At 39.2% G+C, this 20,170-nt stretch overlaps 1 protein-coding gene across 4 annotated transcripts in view; it reads right to left on the bottom strand.

Annotated features, from left to right (window-relative positions):
- Positions 1-1,976: 1,976 nt before the first annotated feature.
- The window catches only part of CRPPA (CDP-L-ribitol pyrophosphorylase A), a 180,140-nt gene continuing 161,946 nt past the window's right edge, over positions 1,977-20,170 (bottom strand). For all 4 annotated transcript variants that reach the window (XM_043541121.1, XM_037890589.2, XM_043541122.1 and 1 more), the window contains one exon: positions 1,977-5,237. In XM_043541121.1, coding sequence (XP_043397056.1) covers positions 5,210-5,237 — 28 coding nt within the window. In that variant the 3' untranslated portion in view covers positions 1,977-5,209. The remainder of the gene's footprint in view (positions 5,238-20,170) is intronic.

Below are 20,170 nucleotides of genomic sequence, written 5' to 3'. Positions count from 1 at the left end.
TTGCATTTTTCAGGCTCCAACTCAATTTACAAACTTTATCATTATTAATTAGCATTAACATTCATATTGTAGGAGTGCCTAGAAGCCAACAAGGTTGAGGCCCGATTGTGCGAGGCATTGTACAAATCCAAAGTAAATCACAGTCCCAGCCCCAAAGAGCTAACACTCTAAGGGACAGAACAAGTGGGCTGAGGTGGGGGTTGAGGACATGGGGTAATAGAAAGAACAGTAAGTTACAAGCCTAAAGATGGAGTCACAGCTCCAATATTGTCCACATGGATCTCCATGCACAAGGACCGTACTGACCACCTGGAAATCAGGTAGTTACACATCTAACTGCACAGCTGCAAGAGCAAGTAGGTTTTTTTTAAATAACAGAGCTACAATATGTCATAATTTGGACTTACCACGAGGTGAAAAAAAACCTGAGTGATTAAATGAATGGGCCAGTAGTCAAGTTTTGTTTTGGGGTATCTCATTCCTGACCTATCTAGTTACTGCACCAAGACTGGTATCTAAATAACAGCTTTATAGTGGAGTCTTTTGCATCACAGCAAATATCAACATCTGAGCATTTCATAACTAATTACCCTAAGGGGGGCACTTAAATATTCTTTCTTTTTACAAGTCTCAGCATCTCTCCAAGTTTAAGCGAACAGTCAAAGAGTTAATTGTGGCTTTTATAAGTGATTCTTGAGACAAACAAGAGGAAATGCCTTTGAATAGCATTCTTTCACTATCAAGTCATACACAAAATCTTCCATTTAGTGAACATTGTATTTGAATTCCCGAGTTGGAAAGATCCCAATAACACATTATAAAAAAATAAGATGGGGATTAGGGGTAGTGATTTCCTTGTCAAAAGGAGCATAGAAAAATCAGGTACGTGTCTTTAAAAGGACGAGCAAACAAAATCACTCTGAACTGCTACATGAATCTCTGCAACAAATTTTGTTTCACAACTGTTTGTCCCCTTCATTGGGCCAAATCCTGGCTCTACTGAATTTAGTGGAAGTTTTATCTATCAATGGAATTCATTTAAATTCACTCATTTAGATGTGTGTTCAATCCATCTAGATTCAGCGCCTTCCACTTCTAATTCAAAGTATCCTTAATCCCAGATAAAATATGATGATGTGAAAAATCATTCAAATCACTTGTTTTAAAAAAATAATTTTCAGTAAGAGGTGACATACAATAGGAGAGCACTAACTAGCAACAGGGAACCTCAAACGGTTTTTGAAGCTTCTGTTTGGATAAGCACCAAAAAGTCTATTTTCATGTGGATATAACGCTGAATGTGCCCAAAACTTAAAGGCTTTGGACACAGAGTTTTGTTGTTCAGTCCATTATACTGAGAGGGTCAGCCGCAACCTTCATGGGTGAAATCCTGGCCCCTAAGGGCAAAATGGGAGTTTTGCCATTGATTTCAGTAGGGCTAGAATTCCATCCCCTATCTGGATGTTTCTGTATTATGTTGCCTTCTGTGCTTTTCATTCATGTAATTTTTTTCAGTGAAACAACCAAATGTAATTTTCAAGTCAGATGGCCTGGAAATATAATGAAGATCAGGGTAGAAATTTTTCTACCAAATGACCTAGCAGACCTCAAGTTTTTACTTTATTTTCAATTGTGACAAGCAGGTTTGTTTCACTGTACAGATATATATATATATAACAATTATTCCGTCAACTTTGCAATCATTATAATAATTACTAGGGTCAGATTCTGAAACCCTTATTCACATTAAATAGCATTTTACTCAAGAAATATTATTGGTTATTACTTGAGGGGTAAGGTGAGTAGGAGCGGCTGAATCTGGTTAGTGTATTATCTCTGTCTAGATATTCAAAGCAATATGGCTTGTGACTGATTACTAGTTAAACTCAAACAGCATATGTACATATGCCAATTTTTTCATTTGTATAACTATTTGTGAACTGCTGTGTGTAGATAAAAAACAATCAACCAGTTTCTTAATTTCACCGTACCTATTTATTCATATTTTAGATATTAACATTAATGAAAAAGGCACCACTTAGATTTGGTTGGGACACTCAAATATCATTAATTCTATTTTGTTTCATTCATTCCTACAGAAGCTTACTATTTTACCGTGTCTCAATAGCTTTGCTTTTGTAATTTTTACTTTCTCCATGCGAGTTTACTGGCTGTTTATGGATTGTTTAAAGAGAAACAACAGCAATGGCACATCAAGGAAACCTGTTATTTTATCCTACATTTCAGTTTAAATAAACGTTAAATCTATACTGAGAACCTGAAACTTAATTTACACTGTTTATTTTCTTTTCAAGTGCTCCCAAATAGCCCATAGAAAATCATTTTTCATTATACAAGTTTATTGCATGAGAAATTTTCAGTTGTATCAAAACCTGTTCAAAATAAATAATTAGGTAAAAATTACAACTCAATATAAGTGAAACTGACATAATTGATAATTTTATGATAAGTCAGTTTCCTTACTACAATGCTTGAATTTAAGCACAGTGGCTATAATTACTGTAGATGTAAAACATAAAGGATTTTTTCTTTGCTCGCTTGTCAGTCCTGGGGAAACGCATCATATATTTTGTGTTAGAGCCTTTCTACATGTTATAGTGAAGCAGCAGCAAAATAATAAGTCACTAGTAATCTAAGTGTTTGAAATCCAATTAATAACTTACATCACATCTTTTGCAAGCCTGAGAGATGAATTACTGCATCAAACTCAATCTATGAATGTCAGATAAAAGTGAATTTGAAAAGCTTATTCATAAGTGAATGCAAATAATGTAAACTCTCAAGTTTCTAATTTGTCTAACTAAACTGCATAGGTATTCTATAGCTATGTAAGGTGCTAACACAAATGTATTTGTTGTATAATGTCAAAGAAGGACAAATGATTCATTTGTGATAATTATAGAGAGGGAAGAGGAGCAAAGGAGAAAACAGCTAATACTGACTAAATGAGAAGCTTATAGCTCTTTTATACAGGTTTCTGTATTGAATGAAAATGTCTGCTCTGGATGAAAAAGAGGCAGTCATAACTATTTGTTGTACCTTGTAACGGAGGAAAATTTAGATCAACATCAGTTTCTTAGCAGGATTTTAAAGCAGAGACACACGTAGTTCATCCGGTGTCTAAGAGTACTCATTAGCAGAGCGAACCCAAAGTAGATTCAGATTCTTATAGGACCTTATCTAATGTACCAGATGAGATCTTCTGGAGCACCTAAGCCTCAGAATACTGTGCTTGGGACTTCACATTAGGCCAATCTTCTCCTGCACCAGGTTTATTGCAAGGGCAAAATAACCCACCATCAACCCATGCTCCATGGCCAGGAGTGCACATCTAGCAGGTGAGCAGAAAGAAGTACGAAGATTTTACCTGCTGAGACACAAAGATTGTATTGAACATCCACCTTCCCCATGCAAGACTGCATCCTCTTCTCGACCAAACCTTCTCCCACTCACAGGGGGCCATGCAGGCAGTTGAATTTATTACAGCCTTAAGACTGCATTAGGCTCCTTACCTGGCACAGCTGGGAATCCGCAGGGAGAGAGGAGGAAGGGTAGCAGGCAGGGATTGTTTTATTTTTTGCAAACAACTGTGTTGGCTATCTTTCAATGGGCTGTTGCGCTGGCGAAGGGAGACATCCAACAGTCAGTGATGGATGTTTGGGAGGGCTCTTTTTTTATCAAAATTGGGGCCCTCTTCTTCACAGGAATTTTGTGAGGTTTGCCTAATAGAGAAGGGGAGATCACTACTCTTCCCACCTGAATGCCACTGAGACAGGGAAATCTTTGACAGAACGGGGTCTCCTGTCTCCTTTTTCTGGCTGAGACCCTTGAAAAAATTCCCCATATACCCGTAAGTCAGGGAACAATCTTCCCCCTTCTATGACCTCAGAGCCGCAGTGCATGTAACTGTGCATTCTCCAGCATTATGCCAAGGCCCAATTTCCATGCTGACAGACTTCATCCCTGGGAAGATTGCAGTGACAGGTCAGCAGCAAAATGCATTGCATGGCTGGTTTCTAGGGGAAATTTCCCCTTGGAATAGGAGCCATCTCTAAACCTGGAGATGGTGGGAGGTTCCTGGGAGCACATGTGGGACAGCTACTTATGCGCTGAATATTTCACAAAGTTCTTGTTCCAATTACAATGAAGTCAACAAGAGTTCCTAAGAATGTAATCTAACCTATTCACAAATTGGGGAAACACAGTACCAAAAAAACATTAAGACTGCAGGGGGTTATGTGCTGCCAGAGGCAGTAGAGAACTGTACATTTTAAGCTAGTAGAACATGTGAAAATATTCAACGCAGATAAGTGAAAACTTCTTATTCTACCCTCCTCCCTAAGCCATCTTCATTTAAATGTCAAAACACCCTCCATGCATTAGCAGTTATGATACTGTCTTCCAGATGATGGTCTAACAAACACATATATCAAACAGAAAATCAGAGTGACACAAAAACTGAAAGTGCAGCTCAATTACTGAAGAAGAGAGTCTTTCTTCTGTCTTATTTCTCCACTACCATCAGAACTGATAACCTTTCAAGCTTTAAAAAGAATTAGTTCCCACCACAATGAATTCCTAATTCTGCACTCCCAGGATAGGCTATTACATCTCATATGGTATGCACAAATGTATTTTTAAAATTTAATCTTCATTCTCTGGGGAATAAGGACCAGATCTTGAAAACACTACCAGGATACTTTCATTAAAGTCCAAGGGACTATGTCTTGTATTAAAGAGCACCAGTTGTGCTTTAATATCATATATGTTATCTGGTTGAAAAGAAATTTGTGCTTAGATCAAGTGCTTTGGACATGAAAGGACTAAATAGCACCACTCAGTTGTAGTTTTTGAAATGATTAGTACCTCACATCTAATGCTTCAATATAAACACTTTAAAGTATAATACCTGGTGCACCTCACAGCATCTTCTATTTCATTTACACTTGCATCTCAACACAAGGTCAGACTTACATTTTATGTTGATAAAATATCCTAATAACAAACTTTGTAAGTCCAGTGGTTTTGTCACAGAGTAAAATGTTTCAAGAACATTGGTAAACACATGATGAAAAAGAAATACTTCTGTTAGCTACAAATGATTTAGTTATTCATGCTACCAACAGCTGGCCAATCAGCTCCGGGTTTCTGTCCTTTATTAATGCAGAGATAATGGCAGCAGCAGAATTTATTGTCTCCTGAAGCTTCGGATCATCCTGAAAGAAAAAAGGAATAGCCTGTGAGCAATTATGAAAAAAGTTAATCTCACTTAACACCCTTTTAAAAATATGCACAATCAGTTTATGACTTCTGACACAAATTCAAAATGTGCTGCATTTACCAGTACAAAAACCTTCCAAAAATGTTGATTGTTTATAAAAGAAAATGTCATACTAATGTCAGTTCTCCAATCTATACCATAAAAAAACATTTGTAGACAGAAGTAGAATGTAAACAAACGGTAATGGAATGTATTTTAATTGTTTCAGGTTAATGACATGAGATCGCCTCAATTAAGAGATGATCTAAAATGAAACCTTTTTTCCAGACTCCCTCTTCCCAACTTGTGTTTGAAAGTGAATACAACTCCAAATTCCATGAGCAGCTTCCCAGGCAGAAGCAAAACCCAGAATCCTAACACCCTCACATTTTAGGGTTTGAGAAATCTGGATCCAAATTTAGGTCCAAACTAAACAAAGCATTTAAGCACATACTTAACTTTAAGCATGTGCTTAAATCCAGTCCTATTCAGTAAAGCACTGAAACATGTGACTTCAATGAGATTTAAACATTGGGACCTTAGTGATTTGAGCCTATCTTTGTTCAAACAATCAAAGAAGTTAGTCTGTTCTTGGTAGGCACGTATAAAGGCCAACAGGGGATGGTACAACATTACTGGCACTCTAGTACAATATGAAGGTCCTTAACAGGCAGTGGAGATGAGTTTTTCAAAGGGAATTCAATCTGGCTTCCAAATTTTCCTAATTATATGCAGATAAAAAGCCAAATCTGTATGGACAATTCGTATCTCCACCTGCACACTGATTAGATGTCAATAGATGTAGCCAGCAGTAACTCATTGGTGGGAGTGATATGTGTGCAGCCAAGACTAGCCCTAGACCAAATGGCGCCCCAGGCGAGGAGCGTGTTCAGCGCCACCCCACCATTTATTAAAATTTTGAATACCTTATTTTTATTGCATTTGTAGGCCATTTCATGACTTTTATTTACGATTTGCATGCATGATTTATCCCGGTCATACAAGACAATACATTTGCACGCTAGGATCTGTAAATCTGTATTTATTCATGCCATATATGCCGTGCAAATAAAAAAAATTGTTAGTGAAAAATGAATCCATACATGGAATACCTGAACACGTTACTTCTATTTTGCCTTTTGTTACTAACATTCTATTTTGCCTTTTGTTGCTAAAAACAAAAACAGCATCCTGAGCCTGGCGCCACCCAAGCTCGGCTCCCCAAGCAGTCGCCTGGGTTGCCTGCCCCTAAATCCAGTCGTGTGTGCAGCAGTGGAACAAAAGTCAGATTTCTAAAGAGGAATCAGAAAAGAAGATGCTGAGCCAATGATTATAGATGGCATGTTCAAGAAACATGGGTTAATGGATAAAGGGAAATGATATAAAAATGAAGATTGACTCAATTGCTTGCTTTTTTAAGGAGAGGGGCTACTGCATGGGGGAAGGCAGAATGAGTATATAAGTACAGGAGTTAGAAGTTAAGCGTAAGAGGCCTTGAAGTCTAACTGGGAGTGAAAGGAAAATGGATATTGGGCAGGGGGGCATTGGAGAAGCTCACTGTCATATGTTCATTTTTAAGAAAATGATGAGAACCAGGGCAGAAAGGGAAGTTGGAAGAACTAGAAGAGAGGGTTTAAAGAGAGGACTGAAGTTAGAGAAGGGGTACCGGGGGTTGTAGTTTTAAGTAGGGCTGTCAAGCGATTAGAAAAATTAATCACGTTAATCATGTGACTAAAAAAATTAATCACAATTAATTGCACTGTTAAACAACAACAGAATACCATTTTAAAAATATTTTTGATGTTTTCTACATTTTCAGATATATTGAGTTCAATTACCACACAGAATACAAAGTGTATAGTGCTCACTTTATACCATTATTTTTATTACAAATATTTGCACAAGAAAAAAACAAAGAAATAGTATTTTTCAAATAATCTAATACAAATAATGTAGCGCAATCTCTTTATCATGAAAGCTGAACTTACACATGTAGAATTATGTACAAAAAAAATAACCACTCAAAAATAAAACAATTTAAAACTTTAGAGCCTACACTTTAGTCCTACTTCTTGTTCAGCCGATTGCTCAAACAAGTCTGTTTACACTTGCAGGAGTTAATGCTCCCCTCTTCCTGTTTACATTGTCACCTGAAAGTGACAACAGGTGTTTGCATGGCACTGGTATATTTACGTGCCAGATGCGCTAAAATTCATATGTCCCATCATGCTTCAACCACCATTCCAGGGGCCATGCGTCCATGCCGATGATGGGTTCTGCTTGATAACGATCCAAAGCAGTGAAGCAAGACGCATATTCATTTTCATCATCTGAGTCAGATGCCACCAGCAGAGGGCTGATTTTCCTTTTTGGTGGTTCAATTCTGTAGTTTCCGCATGGGAGTGTTGCTCTTTTAAGACTTCTGAAAGCATGCTCCACACCTCATCCCTCTCAGATTTTGGAAGGCACTTCAGATTCTTAAAACTTGGGTTGAGTGCTGTTGCTATCTTTAGAAATCTCACACTGGTACCTTCTTTGCATTTTGTCAAATCTGTAGTGAAAGTGTTCTTAAAACGAACAACATGTGCTGGGTCATCATCCAAGATTGCTATAACATGAAATATATGGCAGAATGTGGGTAAAACGGAGCAGGAAACATACAATTCTCCCCCAAGAAGTTCAGTCACAAATTTAATTAACACATTTTTTTAACGAGCATCATCAGCATGGAACCATGTCCTCTGGAATGGTGGCCGAAGCAAGGGGTACACGAATGTTTAGCATATCTGGCATGTAAATACCTTGCAATGCTGGCTACAAAAGTACCATGCAAATGCCTGTTCTCACTTTCAGGTGACGTTGTAAATAAGAAATGGGCAGCATTTACCTTCTGTAAATGTAAACAAACTTGTTTGTCTTAGCAATTGGCTGAACAAGAAGTAAGACTAAGTGGACTTGTAGGCTCTAAAGTTTTACATTCTTTTGTTTTTTGAGTGCAGTTTATGTAACAAAAAACAATCTACATTTGTAAGTTGCACTTCCTTGATAAAGAGATTGCACTACAGTATCTGTATGAGGTGAACTGAAAAATACTATTTCTTTTGTTTATTATTTTTACAGTGCAAATATTTGTAATAAAAATAATAATATGAGTGAGCACTGTATATTTTGTATCCTGTGTTGTAACTGAAATCAATATGTTTGAAAATGTAGAAAAACATTCAAAATATTGAATTAATTTCAATTGGTATTATATTGTTTAAAAGTTAATCGCGATTAATTTTTTAAATCATGATTAATTTTTTTGAGTTAATCATGTGAGATAACTGTGATTAATCAACAGCCCTAGTTTTAAGATGATAAGGGAATAAAGCAGAGCTATTCTGTTGCACATTGGCTCATCCCAGGTAAGTCACATGAGCCTTTAGTCGTTAGTTTGGAAATATGAATGATTGGCTCAGACTAGAATTTTGCCCTAAAATTCCATTTTTGGAAACAGTTATCGTGTATACAGAGAAAACATGGTAATTCCTAGATATAGGAACCATTTCATGTATTTTTGATACCTAGGAGGATTAGTCAATATTATTTACTAGTAGCCTGCAAAATTCTCTGAGTTAAAAATAACAATCACAGCCATTGAGAACACAGATGTTTATTGTTCACTTATGGTTAAATCCTGTATTTCTTATTCAGACAAAACTCCCAATTAGCGCAGGGGATAAACAAGGAGTGCAGAATTGGCTTCATGGGGCCCAATTCTGCATTGTCTTTCATCTTGTGTAGACATTTACACGCTTGTGCAAAGTGGCTGTCAGAAGATGCCATTCTGGTTTTTGCCCATGTTGCACAGGTGTAAATGACGGCACAAGGTGCAACGGATGGGGAATCAGGACCATAGGGCGATAAAAACATTTTAATTGTTTTCAAGATTCAGTAACACACTTCTTGAAATTCAGCAAGAACAATCTCCAGTCTCCACTTTTGTTTAGTTTGCGGCTGCAATGTGGAGAAGTGTTTCACAATTGCAGACATTACGTTTTCTAAATAGGCTTCCAGCCATATCTGAAGTTGGCCAAAGTTGTATACTTTTTTTTTTTTTAAAGGAGAAAAAGAAATACACCTGGCCAGGAATGCTCTTAATGTTTCTCCTAATAAATCTTTCCACATCCTCTGTTGGTTACTGGATTCTATACACATTCCTTTGTTGCAATAAATTATTTCAGTTTTTGAACATGAAAGGAAGCAAGAGAGGAAAATTTAGCTTCCACTATTTTAAAGCAAGGGACTTAAAGTGTCATTGGGAGGTCCAATTTGACTGAAAAATTAGCTTTAATAAAAGCTTTTACCAAACATACAGCCACCTTAAAGATTTTTATGATTATTTTAAAATTCCAAGGGAAAGATTTGAAAAAGAAAATCCTCTGGGGTATTTGCAACCCGCACACTGCAGCAGTGTGCTGTGTAGAGGAAGCTGAAACAAGAACCTGATTAGAAATGGAGTAGTCTATTTTTCTTTGTGTAGGAGGAAAGAAATACAAAACATAAACAGCATAAATGATTAAAAGTAATATTGATTTTTAAAATTATTTCACTCTTAATAACCTAAGCTGTAACACAGTTAAGGAAATCTGTTGGTTCCTTTTTAATATGTTTAGCCTCACAATTTCCTTTTAAAATCAATCTTTGAGAACTACTGGAACACCTGAGCTGCCATTCCAGTTCAGACCATCATTCCATACAGTCTGGTATCCTGTCTTTGACAGTGACCAGCAGCAGATGCATTACAAGAATATGTAATACTCAGTGATAAGTCTGGGTATATTCTAATATAACTTGTTTTATTTACACACCTATACCAGTTCTGGAATGAGATGGTCAAACAGCATGCAGAACAATATCTTCTTCCCAGAATTTCAGACCGACACCAGTGCTTGGTTCCCAAGGACAAACTCTGCCTCAAGAATAGACTCTAATCAGAGCCCAAGGCAGAAAAACCTCTCCTGCTGTTTGCACAGCTCCCACTTTCCTAAAGCTGTCTCTATACAGAAACTCAAATAGCTCAAAACTAACAACAACACAGTATGCTTTTCCAAAAGTCAAAACTAGCTTGCACACGAAGATACAGTACTGTGGTATCTGACTGTCATGGTATCTCCAGGAATATTCCTTTCTATTGCTCTTCCCTGGGCCTTTTCTATTTCTGCTATATATTTTTTTTATATTCACAGTGGTTAACTTTTTGGAAGCCAACCCTGAATATGGTATTCATAACATTGACTTGTGGAATCATAGGACTGGAAGGGACCTCGAGAGGTCATCTAGTCCAGTCCCCTGCACTCGTGGCAGGACTAAGTGTTATCTAGAGCAGGCTAGCCTGCTCTTGAAAATCTCCAATGATGGAGATTCCACAACCTCCCTAGGCAATTTATTCCAGTGTTTAACCACCCTGACAGTTAGGAAGATTTTCCTCATGTCCAACCTAAACCACCCTTGTTGCAATTTAAGCCCATTGCTTCTTCTCCCATCAAAGGTTAATGAGAACATTTTTTCTCCCGCCTCCTTGTATTTGTATTATGTAATTAAAAACTGTTACCATGTCCCCTCTCAGTCTTCTCTTCTCCAGACTAAACAAACACAATTTTTTAAATCTTCCCTCATAGATTGTGTTTTCTAGTCCTTTAATCATTTTTGTTGCTCTTCTCTGGACTTTCTCCAATTTGTCCATATTTTTCCTAAAATGTGGCGCCCAGTACTGAATACAATACTTCAGTTGAGGCCTAATCAGCATGGAGTAAAGCGGAAGAATTACTTCTTGTATCTTGCTTACAACACTTGTGCTATTACATCCCAGAATGATGTTTTCTTTTTTTGCAATAGTGTTACACGGTGGACTCATATTTAGCTTGTAATCCACTCTGACCCACAGATCCGTTTCCGCAGTACTCCTTCCTAGGCAGTCATCTCCCATTTTGTATGTGTGCAACTGATTGTTCCTTCCTAAGTGAAGGAATGGTAATGTTATGGTATTAATGGTAATGTTATATTTTCAGTGTTCTGTTCTATCTTTTCCTCATTGTAGCCTGATGATTTTATTGCTTTTCAGACCATTGGTGTTTACTGAGTTGATATTTGCATTGAGCATTAATGATACCTAACTTTTTCCCAAGTGGCTACAGTTAATTTGGAATCCATCATTGTTTACACAGAACACAAACTAGAATTCAGACTACAAAAAATGAAAAGTTTAAGAGCCCTCCTAATTTAGGGGGGAGCTAGTAAGTGAACATATGAAACCCCATAGGTATACCTTGAGAACTCCCAAGTTTTGGATCCTTGCAGTGTCATTCTTGGAATTAGTGCTGTATAAAATGGGTAATGCATCCAGGGACGCCTCAATCAGGATGCCAAGATCAACCTAATCTACCATCCTACACACAGGCCCCCAAGCATCCTTTGTATTCAGTGGTACAGTACTGACTCCTTCAAAAATCTCATTACTGGTTGCAGAAAGCCAAATAATCAAGTACAGCGAGGGCTTCACATGGCTAGTTGCTTGGGAAGTTTAGATGCAATGTAAACCATGGCACAGAATAGGATGTAAGAACAAAATGCTCAGTAGAGATCTTGTATGCAGCCCTCAATAGTTATCTCATATTATTGCCCACCCACTGTTCAGTTCAGTACATTTAGAGGATAAAATGTACTGTAGTATCCTACTCACTCAATGCTTATAGATTAAACAAGACTAGTTCTTTTACTTAACAAAAGCCTTCAAAGTCTGATTCATAGCAGAAATACCTTTATGAATTAATATGATTAAATTTCCCCAGGCTCAGCTGGCATGACCCAAAAACATCTTGTCTTATCCACTGTCTACTCACAGATTAGTCACTGGGACAACAGGGCCTGTGCCCAGGGGCCCCAGACAACAGGGGCGGCTCCCGGAAAAATTCTGCCGCCGCTGGAAGGCTGGAGCCCTGGCCAGCGGGGCAAGGAAGCCCCCCACGCCCTGACCTTGCTCAGCGGCAGCAGCTGCCAGATGGGGGAAGCCCCACAGAGTGGTCCTCCATCCCCAGCAGCCCCCTATCCTGTCAGCAGCCTCAGGATGGGGGAAGTCCCTGCCTAGTAGCCCCCGAGCCTGTCCCCAGCAGAAGCTACAGGACAGGGACCCCACCCCTGGCAGAAGCTGCAGGGCAGCAGGGCAAGCCCCTCCCCTCAGCGACCCCTGACCCCATTCCCAGCAGAAGCTGCGGGGCGGCAGGGCAAGTCCCCATGCCAGACCCCCCCTCTGGCAGAAGCGCCTGGTGGATGTGGAGGCAGAAGCCCCAGCACCCCAACCGTGGTCCCCTGCAGAACTGCGGGAAGTGGCAGAGGAAACCCCAGCACCTGGACCCCTATGCAGCACTGGGACTGGAGGAGCTCTCACTCCCTGCTGCAGCCTCAGGGCTGTGGTGTGGGGAAAGAGCCTCTCTGGCCTTGGGGCCGCAGTGGAGGGGCGGGGGCAGAAAGGAGCAAAAGGGGTTGCGGCGCTGCAGTGAGATAGAGACCCTGGGTGGAACAGGATCAGCCCCGGGGAAGGGGCAGAAAGGGGTGGGGCTTTGGGCAGGGCCACAGGCGGAAGGGGCAAAATGGGGGCAGGGCTGCAGGCAGAAGGGGTGGGGAGGGGTACCCACTTGCACCAGCCCAGGGCCCCAGGAAACCTTAATCTGCCTTTGTCCTACACATTTCATCCAGTTGATTTAAGTGAGTCTCTTGTAGAAACCCTTTTCTTGGCCGTTAAGAAAAGGATTTTTTTATTGTTGAAATGGATATACCAAGAATAAAACTTTTATCATTTTAATTTTTAGTACATTGAAAAGAAAGTACTTAAAACATTACTAACTTTATAAATAATAAATCCATACAACAAAATTTTGATTCCAAAATAAAATATCCCCTTTCTGTCCATTATTAAATAGTAAAAAATTCCAAACACAGTAGTATCATATGATTGTCATTCACATTCATAATGTACATGAGGTAGAGCTGTTAGGTTTCAGAGGTTTTCTGGTCTACAGGATGAGGCTGGTAAGAGATACAGGAGCGGAGTTAAAAGCGGTGTTTGGAACGTGCAATGAGATATTTCACCTGTGTGTATTTATTTAAGAAACTGGGAGGATATTATAAAATTTATTGACATTCTCCTAACTGTTTATTCCCATACTTTAACATGTTTAGGACTTTTTCTTTAACTGGAATACTGCTTGATATGCATATATTTCATCTGAATATTAACTAGCTTAATTTAAAGCATAGCTTGAGAAATGTATCTGACACCCATAAACCTGCTATCCCCAGTGAAAAATACCTGTGCAGGTATCCTCCCTGTCTCTTAAAACCACAGACCTTTTAATATGACAGAAGTTCTCAAATTTCATTGCATCGCGACCCCCTTCTGATAACAAAGTTACTACATGATCCCGGGAGGGGAGGGGGTGCAGCTCAAGCCCCGCCGCCCTGAGTTGGGGGAGAGGGGGCCGCAGCCCGAGTCCCACTGCCCCAAGTGGCGGGAGAGGGGGCCGCAGCCTGAGCCCCGCTGCCCCAAGTGGGGTTGGAGCTCGGGCTTCAGCTTCAGCCCTGGGTCCCAGTAAGTCTAATGCTGGCCCTGGAGACCCCATTAAAATGGGGTTGCAACTCACTTTGGAGTCCCAACCCACAGTTTGAGAACCGCTGATCTAATCTGATGGCCTACCTCTCCTTAAGATGCTTCCATGCTACATTTTTATTGAAGCCACTTGCCAAAGAACCTACTGAGAAATGACATTTCAGACATAATACCAATGCAATTGTTTACCTCAGTAAGAAGATATTTAAGCAGATAATTTAGAGAGAAAAGAAAATTTTCACTTAACATCTTTAGTTTTCCTTTCAAATAATAAACAAAAAATTAATGTAGCATTTGGGTTCAAATACAAAGTACAATGTAGTTGGATCACAACACAAACAGTACACAGGAGACAGACTGCAGGCAATGAACTTTCAGTCCAATCAAGTACTTCTTCACTTCCAAACTAACATTAGATCATTATTCACTATATCATAACTTGATACTTATTCTTACACTAACTACATTGTCTACAGGTATTGTCTGTCATGAGTAATGGGAAAGCCATCAACTTTTGAACTTAATGACTGTTTACAAAGTAGCAGAAAATAAAACTAAGCAGGACAATAATTCAATTTACTGATTCTTGGAAGCTTCTGGAGTTGATGGTAATACAAGAGAAAATATTGTGCAACCCCAAAGCTTCAATACTGCTTATCCTGGAAAGGTCTACATGACTTCCCTGCCCTCATTCTTTTCACGTCTCTCTAGTTTTTGTAAAAACGTTGTTATAGTAATTACTTTAAAAAACAGTTCTATGGCAAACGAAACAAAACACACCTTCCACAACAACAATAAAGGAGAGTCTTGTAAAGCCCAGTCTCCTAACGCCCGCTCTTTGTGGTTCAGACACAGGGAATGAGAGTCAGCAGAGTTTGGGGCTTTTGTTCCCCATTTACTATCCTCAACTCTACGCACTTGGCTTCACCAACTGCGCTAGCAGTCATACCAGGAGCTACCGTCCATTCCCCTTCCTGTGTTCAATAAAGTGACCTTATGCTTGAACTGGCAGCCAATTCTCCTTCTTGTATGTCACTAGTACAAAAGTATTGGCAAAAATCAGTTGTTTACAGACGTGGTCATTTAATAAAAGTGGAAGAATATTGTCTACTGTACATTTGAGGAGTCTCTGGGTGGATTCTTAGTATCGGATATTACCTATTATTAAAAGTGTTATGGTCGTGTATACAGGCTGCACCCAAAATCAGGGTCCCACTGTGCTAGGCACTGTGAAACCATGCTGTAAGCTTTTTCGGAGCAAGGACTGTTTCTTATGATCAAAATAGACAACACGAGGGTTGAAAAAAAAAGGTATAAATCTGAGGCACCACAGAGTCACTTTCTTCTCCCCCCATGAGGTATGAATGTTATCTCAACAGTGCTCCAAATCGTTAAAACCTGAGCCTGGGACAAAGCCTATGGAAACGAATGAGTCCATCCGCTGACTTCAGTGGGCATTGGTCAGGCCCATAGGCACGCCCAAATTCACATGGGATTTCAATACAGGTCTCCCACAGAGTCGTGCATAGTAGGGTTTCCTTCTGCATGTAAGTGTGGTAGACCTTCTGCTGACTGATGGACTGTGGTAGTCTGTAAATGATTTCAATGGCTGGGATGTTATGTTTTGTGGGAGGCCAAGAATGCCTCGCAGACCCACCACATACATGCATCCAGAGAAACCTGCTACTCATTCCTGGCCTCCCATTACACATAAACACCCCAGTCATCCAAATCATTTACAGACTACTACAGTACCACTGGCCCCATCAGAAGCCTGAGTTACTGTATGGCTCACGTAAGGAAGTTCCTGACACATGGAGCTAGCAGCGCAGTGAAATCTGCTTAACACAGTCCGAGGCAGTTTCCCTTTATAGGTAAAACCATGTGTAAAGTACATCAGAGATCAGCATTACTTGATGACTGTAGCTCTCCCTACTAGACAGACAGAGAGAGCCAGCGGAACATAGGACGGAGAAAGTGGGAAGAAGTGGGGAAAGAGAGAGATTACCAGAGAAAGAAGAAAATGTAGAGGCAACAGAAGTGTTCTAACATTGTTTTACTCAGACAGTATTTCGAAAAAAGGTGAACAAAACTTACATTTTGGTACCCAAGCAGACTGCCAAAAAATAAAACATTTCCCCCCATTCCTGATAAGTAATCTAAGGAGATTTGGGAGATATCAAGGGGAGAGTTATTTTATTTTTAAAAATCCTGGGACTGAGAGAGAGAAATATTCCTACTTCCTACTTATTTTCTAGTGGCCAGGATGATATTGACTCCCACTCCCACATTATTTAAAATCAATTGGGGATCTTTTCTATGTAACCAAACTAGCCAGTATGTTCTCTAATATATGATTTAATTTCATATTCACCATCTTTCAGCTTGTTCTAAACAATTATTTCTGCTACTGAGTGAGGTCACAAAGATGCTAATGTGATAGTCAGATACACTCTATAGTAACAACAGGCTAATATACAAGGAGTGAACAGACATATATGAACTCACACTTCTTAAGCAGGTACTGTTCCTAGATTCTACAGGAGAAGGGACCATTGTGATCATCTAGTCTGACCTCTTGTACAACACAGGCCATAGAACATCCCCAAAAGAATTCCTGGAGCAGATCTTTTAGAAAAAAAAATCCAATCATAATTTAAAAATTGTCAGTAAGGGAGAATCCATCACTACCTTTGGTAAATTGTTCCAGTGGTTAATTACTCTCACCATAAAAAATTTGAGACTTATTTCCAGATTGAATTTGTCTACTTTCAACTTTCAGCCATCGGGTGATACTATACCTTTCTCAGCTAGACTGAAGAGCCCATTATTAAATATTTGTTCCCATGTAGGTAATATAGACTGAAATCAAGTCACCCCTTAACCTTCTCTTTGTTAAGCTAAACAGATTGAGCTCCTTCAGTCTATCACTATAAGGTGTGTTTTCTAGTACTTTAATGATTCTCATGACTTTTCTCTGAACCCGCTCCAATTTATCAATACCCTTCTTGAATTGTGGGCATCAAAACTGAACACAGTATTCCAGCAGCGGTCACAACAGTGCCCAATACAGAAGTAAAACAATCTCTCTAGTCCTATTCAAGATTCCCATTTATGTATCCCAGAACCCATTAGCTCTTTTGGCCACAACTCACCCTGGGAGCTCATGTTTAGCTGATTATCCACCACAACCCCCAAATCTTTTTTTCATTTACATTTAGCCATATTAAAATGCATATTGTTCATTTTTGCAAAGTATACCAAGCAATCCAGAGCGCCCTAAATCAGTGACCTGTCCTTTTAATTATTTACCACTCCTGCAATTTTTGTATCATCCACACACAAAAAATCAGTAATGGGTTTATATTTTCTTCCAGGTCATTGATAAAAATGTTAAATAGAGTAGGGCCAAGAACCAGTCCTTGCAGGACCCCACTGAAAACAGATCTGCTAGATGATGATTCCCCATTTACAGTTACATATGAGACTATCAATTAAGCCAGTTTTTAATCCATGTTAACTTTATATCGGTCTAGATTGTTCATCGAAATATTGTATAGTATCAAGTCAAATGCATCATAGATGTCTAAGTATATTATATCAACACTATTACCTTGTAATAATAATCAATCTCTTGTTCTTATATCTACTGTGGAAGGATCCTTATAAAGACTTGTCATTAGGAAATGCTATACAAATAGGAAAATTAAATTTTTAGACCAATTTGTAAGAAAACCATAACTTGCTTAATGCGTGCAAAATGCCAGAATATGGAACAGTAGTCTTCTAATGTAAATGGAGTAGAATTGTACTTGGGAGTCAGGATCCCAATGTAGGAGGGTACCTAAATAAAGGAGTTCAGACTAGATGATCACAATGGTCCCTTCTGGCCTTATAATGTATGAATGAAAAGGCATTTTCAGGTTATGGTGATTATAACAGAAACAAATTGTATCAATTGTAGCAATTTTGAATACATCAGTTTGATTTTTCACTTTCATTTTCATTCAAACACTGAAAATGTAGGTTGTTCTGTCATCAGTTTCAAGAAAATTTGACCACACCGGAGTGCAAACAACTAGGATCAAGTTGCTAAAACAAAAAAGTACAGACCATGAAACGCTTCAGTTGTTGTGGATGATAGACTCTGGCATATGAAGGTATAAGCTCTGGTTTATACTGAAAAATGATGAACATTTGTTTTGTGATCTTCATATTATCAGCAGTATGCAGGAAAGCTGAGCAACATTTAGTTATTATTATTATTGTACCAAAATGGAAAGGTCTTTGTTGAGAAGGAGCCATGCATTAGAATCTCCTGTGGGGCACTGAAAAACAGTGCAGAGGAAATGTTAGCATTTTTTCCATTCCCTCAGCCTAATGCAAACTTCTTTGGTTTCCTGAATGTACTGATTTCATAAAGAATAATCTAAATGTTAAAACAGAACGCCTTCCCCTCCAAAAATAGAAGGGAAAAGAAGGCTACAAAACTTGTATACATTTTAATTTACTTATTTCTGATTAGTTGTTAAAATCTACATTAAATACAACTCCTATCGGCTGTAAGTAATTTGAAATACTAGCATAAGGTCGCAATAATTACTTAATTGATTAGAAACATTCCCCTTGATTATAGGTAATTTGTTTAAGATGGTTCACAGGAAATGCTGTAACAAAACAAAATGAAAAAATCTCCTCCGGGGAGAATAATAAACTGAACACAAGAGACTCTGAGGGGCAACCACACGTGAGTGCATTCTCTGGGCTATTGTTTATGTTGCCCTTTGCTGTTTTGCTCAATCGTTTTGGGCAACAATGCCAGTTTAGTAATTTAGAGGCCAGATTCCAATCTCAGTTACACCAGAGTTGCCATCAACAGAGTTACTCTGGTATTACACTGAGAATGGGTCTGACCCCAAGTCCTCAATTACACGCACATGCTTGCTGCACACTACACTATGTGCTCTAATTTCCTGTGGTGTTGATTGCTCTCTCATGATGTCAAGATCAAGGTTTGGAGCAGCCCAAGGTTCACTGTGTGCTTGTGTGCAGAAAACAATGAGACGTGGGCAGTTGCAGCACACAGTATATTCTACGCTGCAGCTGGAAGCAAGCCTTCCAGCCCGGGGGGACAGACTTGTGCCAGTGGTGCTTGAGCTGGCGAGCTAAAAATAGAGGTAGATGTTGCTGCTCGGGGCTATCAAGCCCATCTGACCTCTGAGTCTGAGCTCAGGTGGCTAGCCTGAATCTCTGCTGGAGCCGCAATGTCCACACGATTCCTTTTATCCCAGCTGCAGTGCAGAGATACCACAGGAGCTCACTGTTAAGGGGTTGGTGCTGCAAGATGCCCTGTACAGATAGCTTCAGTGGGAGCTGACGTCCCTCAGCACAGTTCTCTGCACTTTGCAGCATCAGGCCCTAATGTAAAAAGGGACAGCCCAGTGAACAAGTCATGAAACCTTCATACTTTAATTGCATTTTGAAGTCAATGGAGCTACTTTGACTTACGCCAGCCGAATTGCAGCTTAATATTTAAAATTAAACATCTAGCCAAGTAACTTTCATCTTATCATTCACATCCCACTTTAATGATAATATAAAAGTATGAAGCACTATATATTTATTTTAAATTTTGAAAAAGTATGAAAAAATAAGCTCCAGTTACCAGTATTTGCTATAAGATATAATATCTGATTATTGCCATGTTTGTAGTCTCTAATACCATCACGTTAGCTAGCAAACAAAGGAAGAGAGAGGAATTAAAAAGGCATATAGTATATTTGGTTTAGGTTACTGTTTCTGTGGCACCTCACACTTTGTCATACAGCCGTTCCTTCCCATCCTACCAACAGGAACAGTCAAGGACATACAGTATTATGGCTCCACCCACTGGAAAGCAAGTAAGCAAAAGAATCAAGACAATAAAGAAAAGGAGTACTTGTAGCTCACGAAAGCTCATGCTCAAATAAATTGGTTAGTCTCTAAGGTGCCACAAGTACTCCTTTTCTTTTTGCGAATACAGACTAACACGGCTGTTACTCTGAAAAAAGACAATAAAGGCAAAGTCAAGAGCTGTATGTAGGGCCTAAGGATGGCCAACTTTCCAACAGAATGAGAAAACTTCCAAAGTGATGAAGAAGTTAATGAGTTGAGAAATGGGATAAAGAGATGTAAAGATGTAAGGTGGTACCTCTCCACAAGAGGAAAGGGGATGTTGAATGGAAGAAGGGAGAACTACAATG

Source organism: Chelonia mydas, chromosome 2 (assembly GCF_015237465.2).
Source record: "Chelonia mydas isolate rCheMyd1 chromosome 2, rCheMyd1.pri.v2, whole genome shotgun sequence".
In the NCBI taxonomy this organism is placed as follows: domain Eukaryota; kingdom Metazoa; phylum Chordata; order Testudines; family Cheloniidae; genus Chelonia; species Chelonia mydas.
Note: the sequence above shows the minus strand (reverse complement) of the source record. Positions and strands in the feature narration are given on the sequence as shown.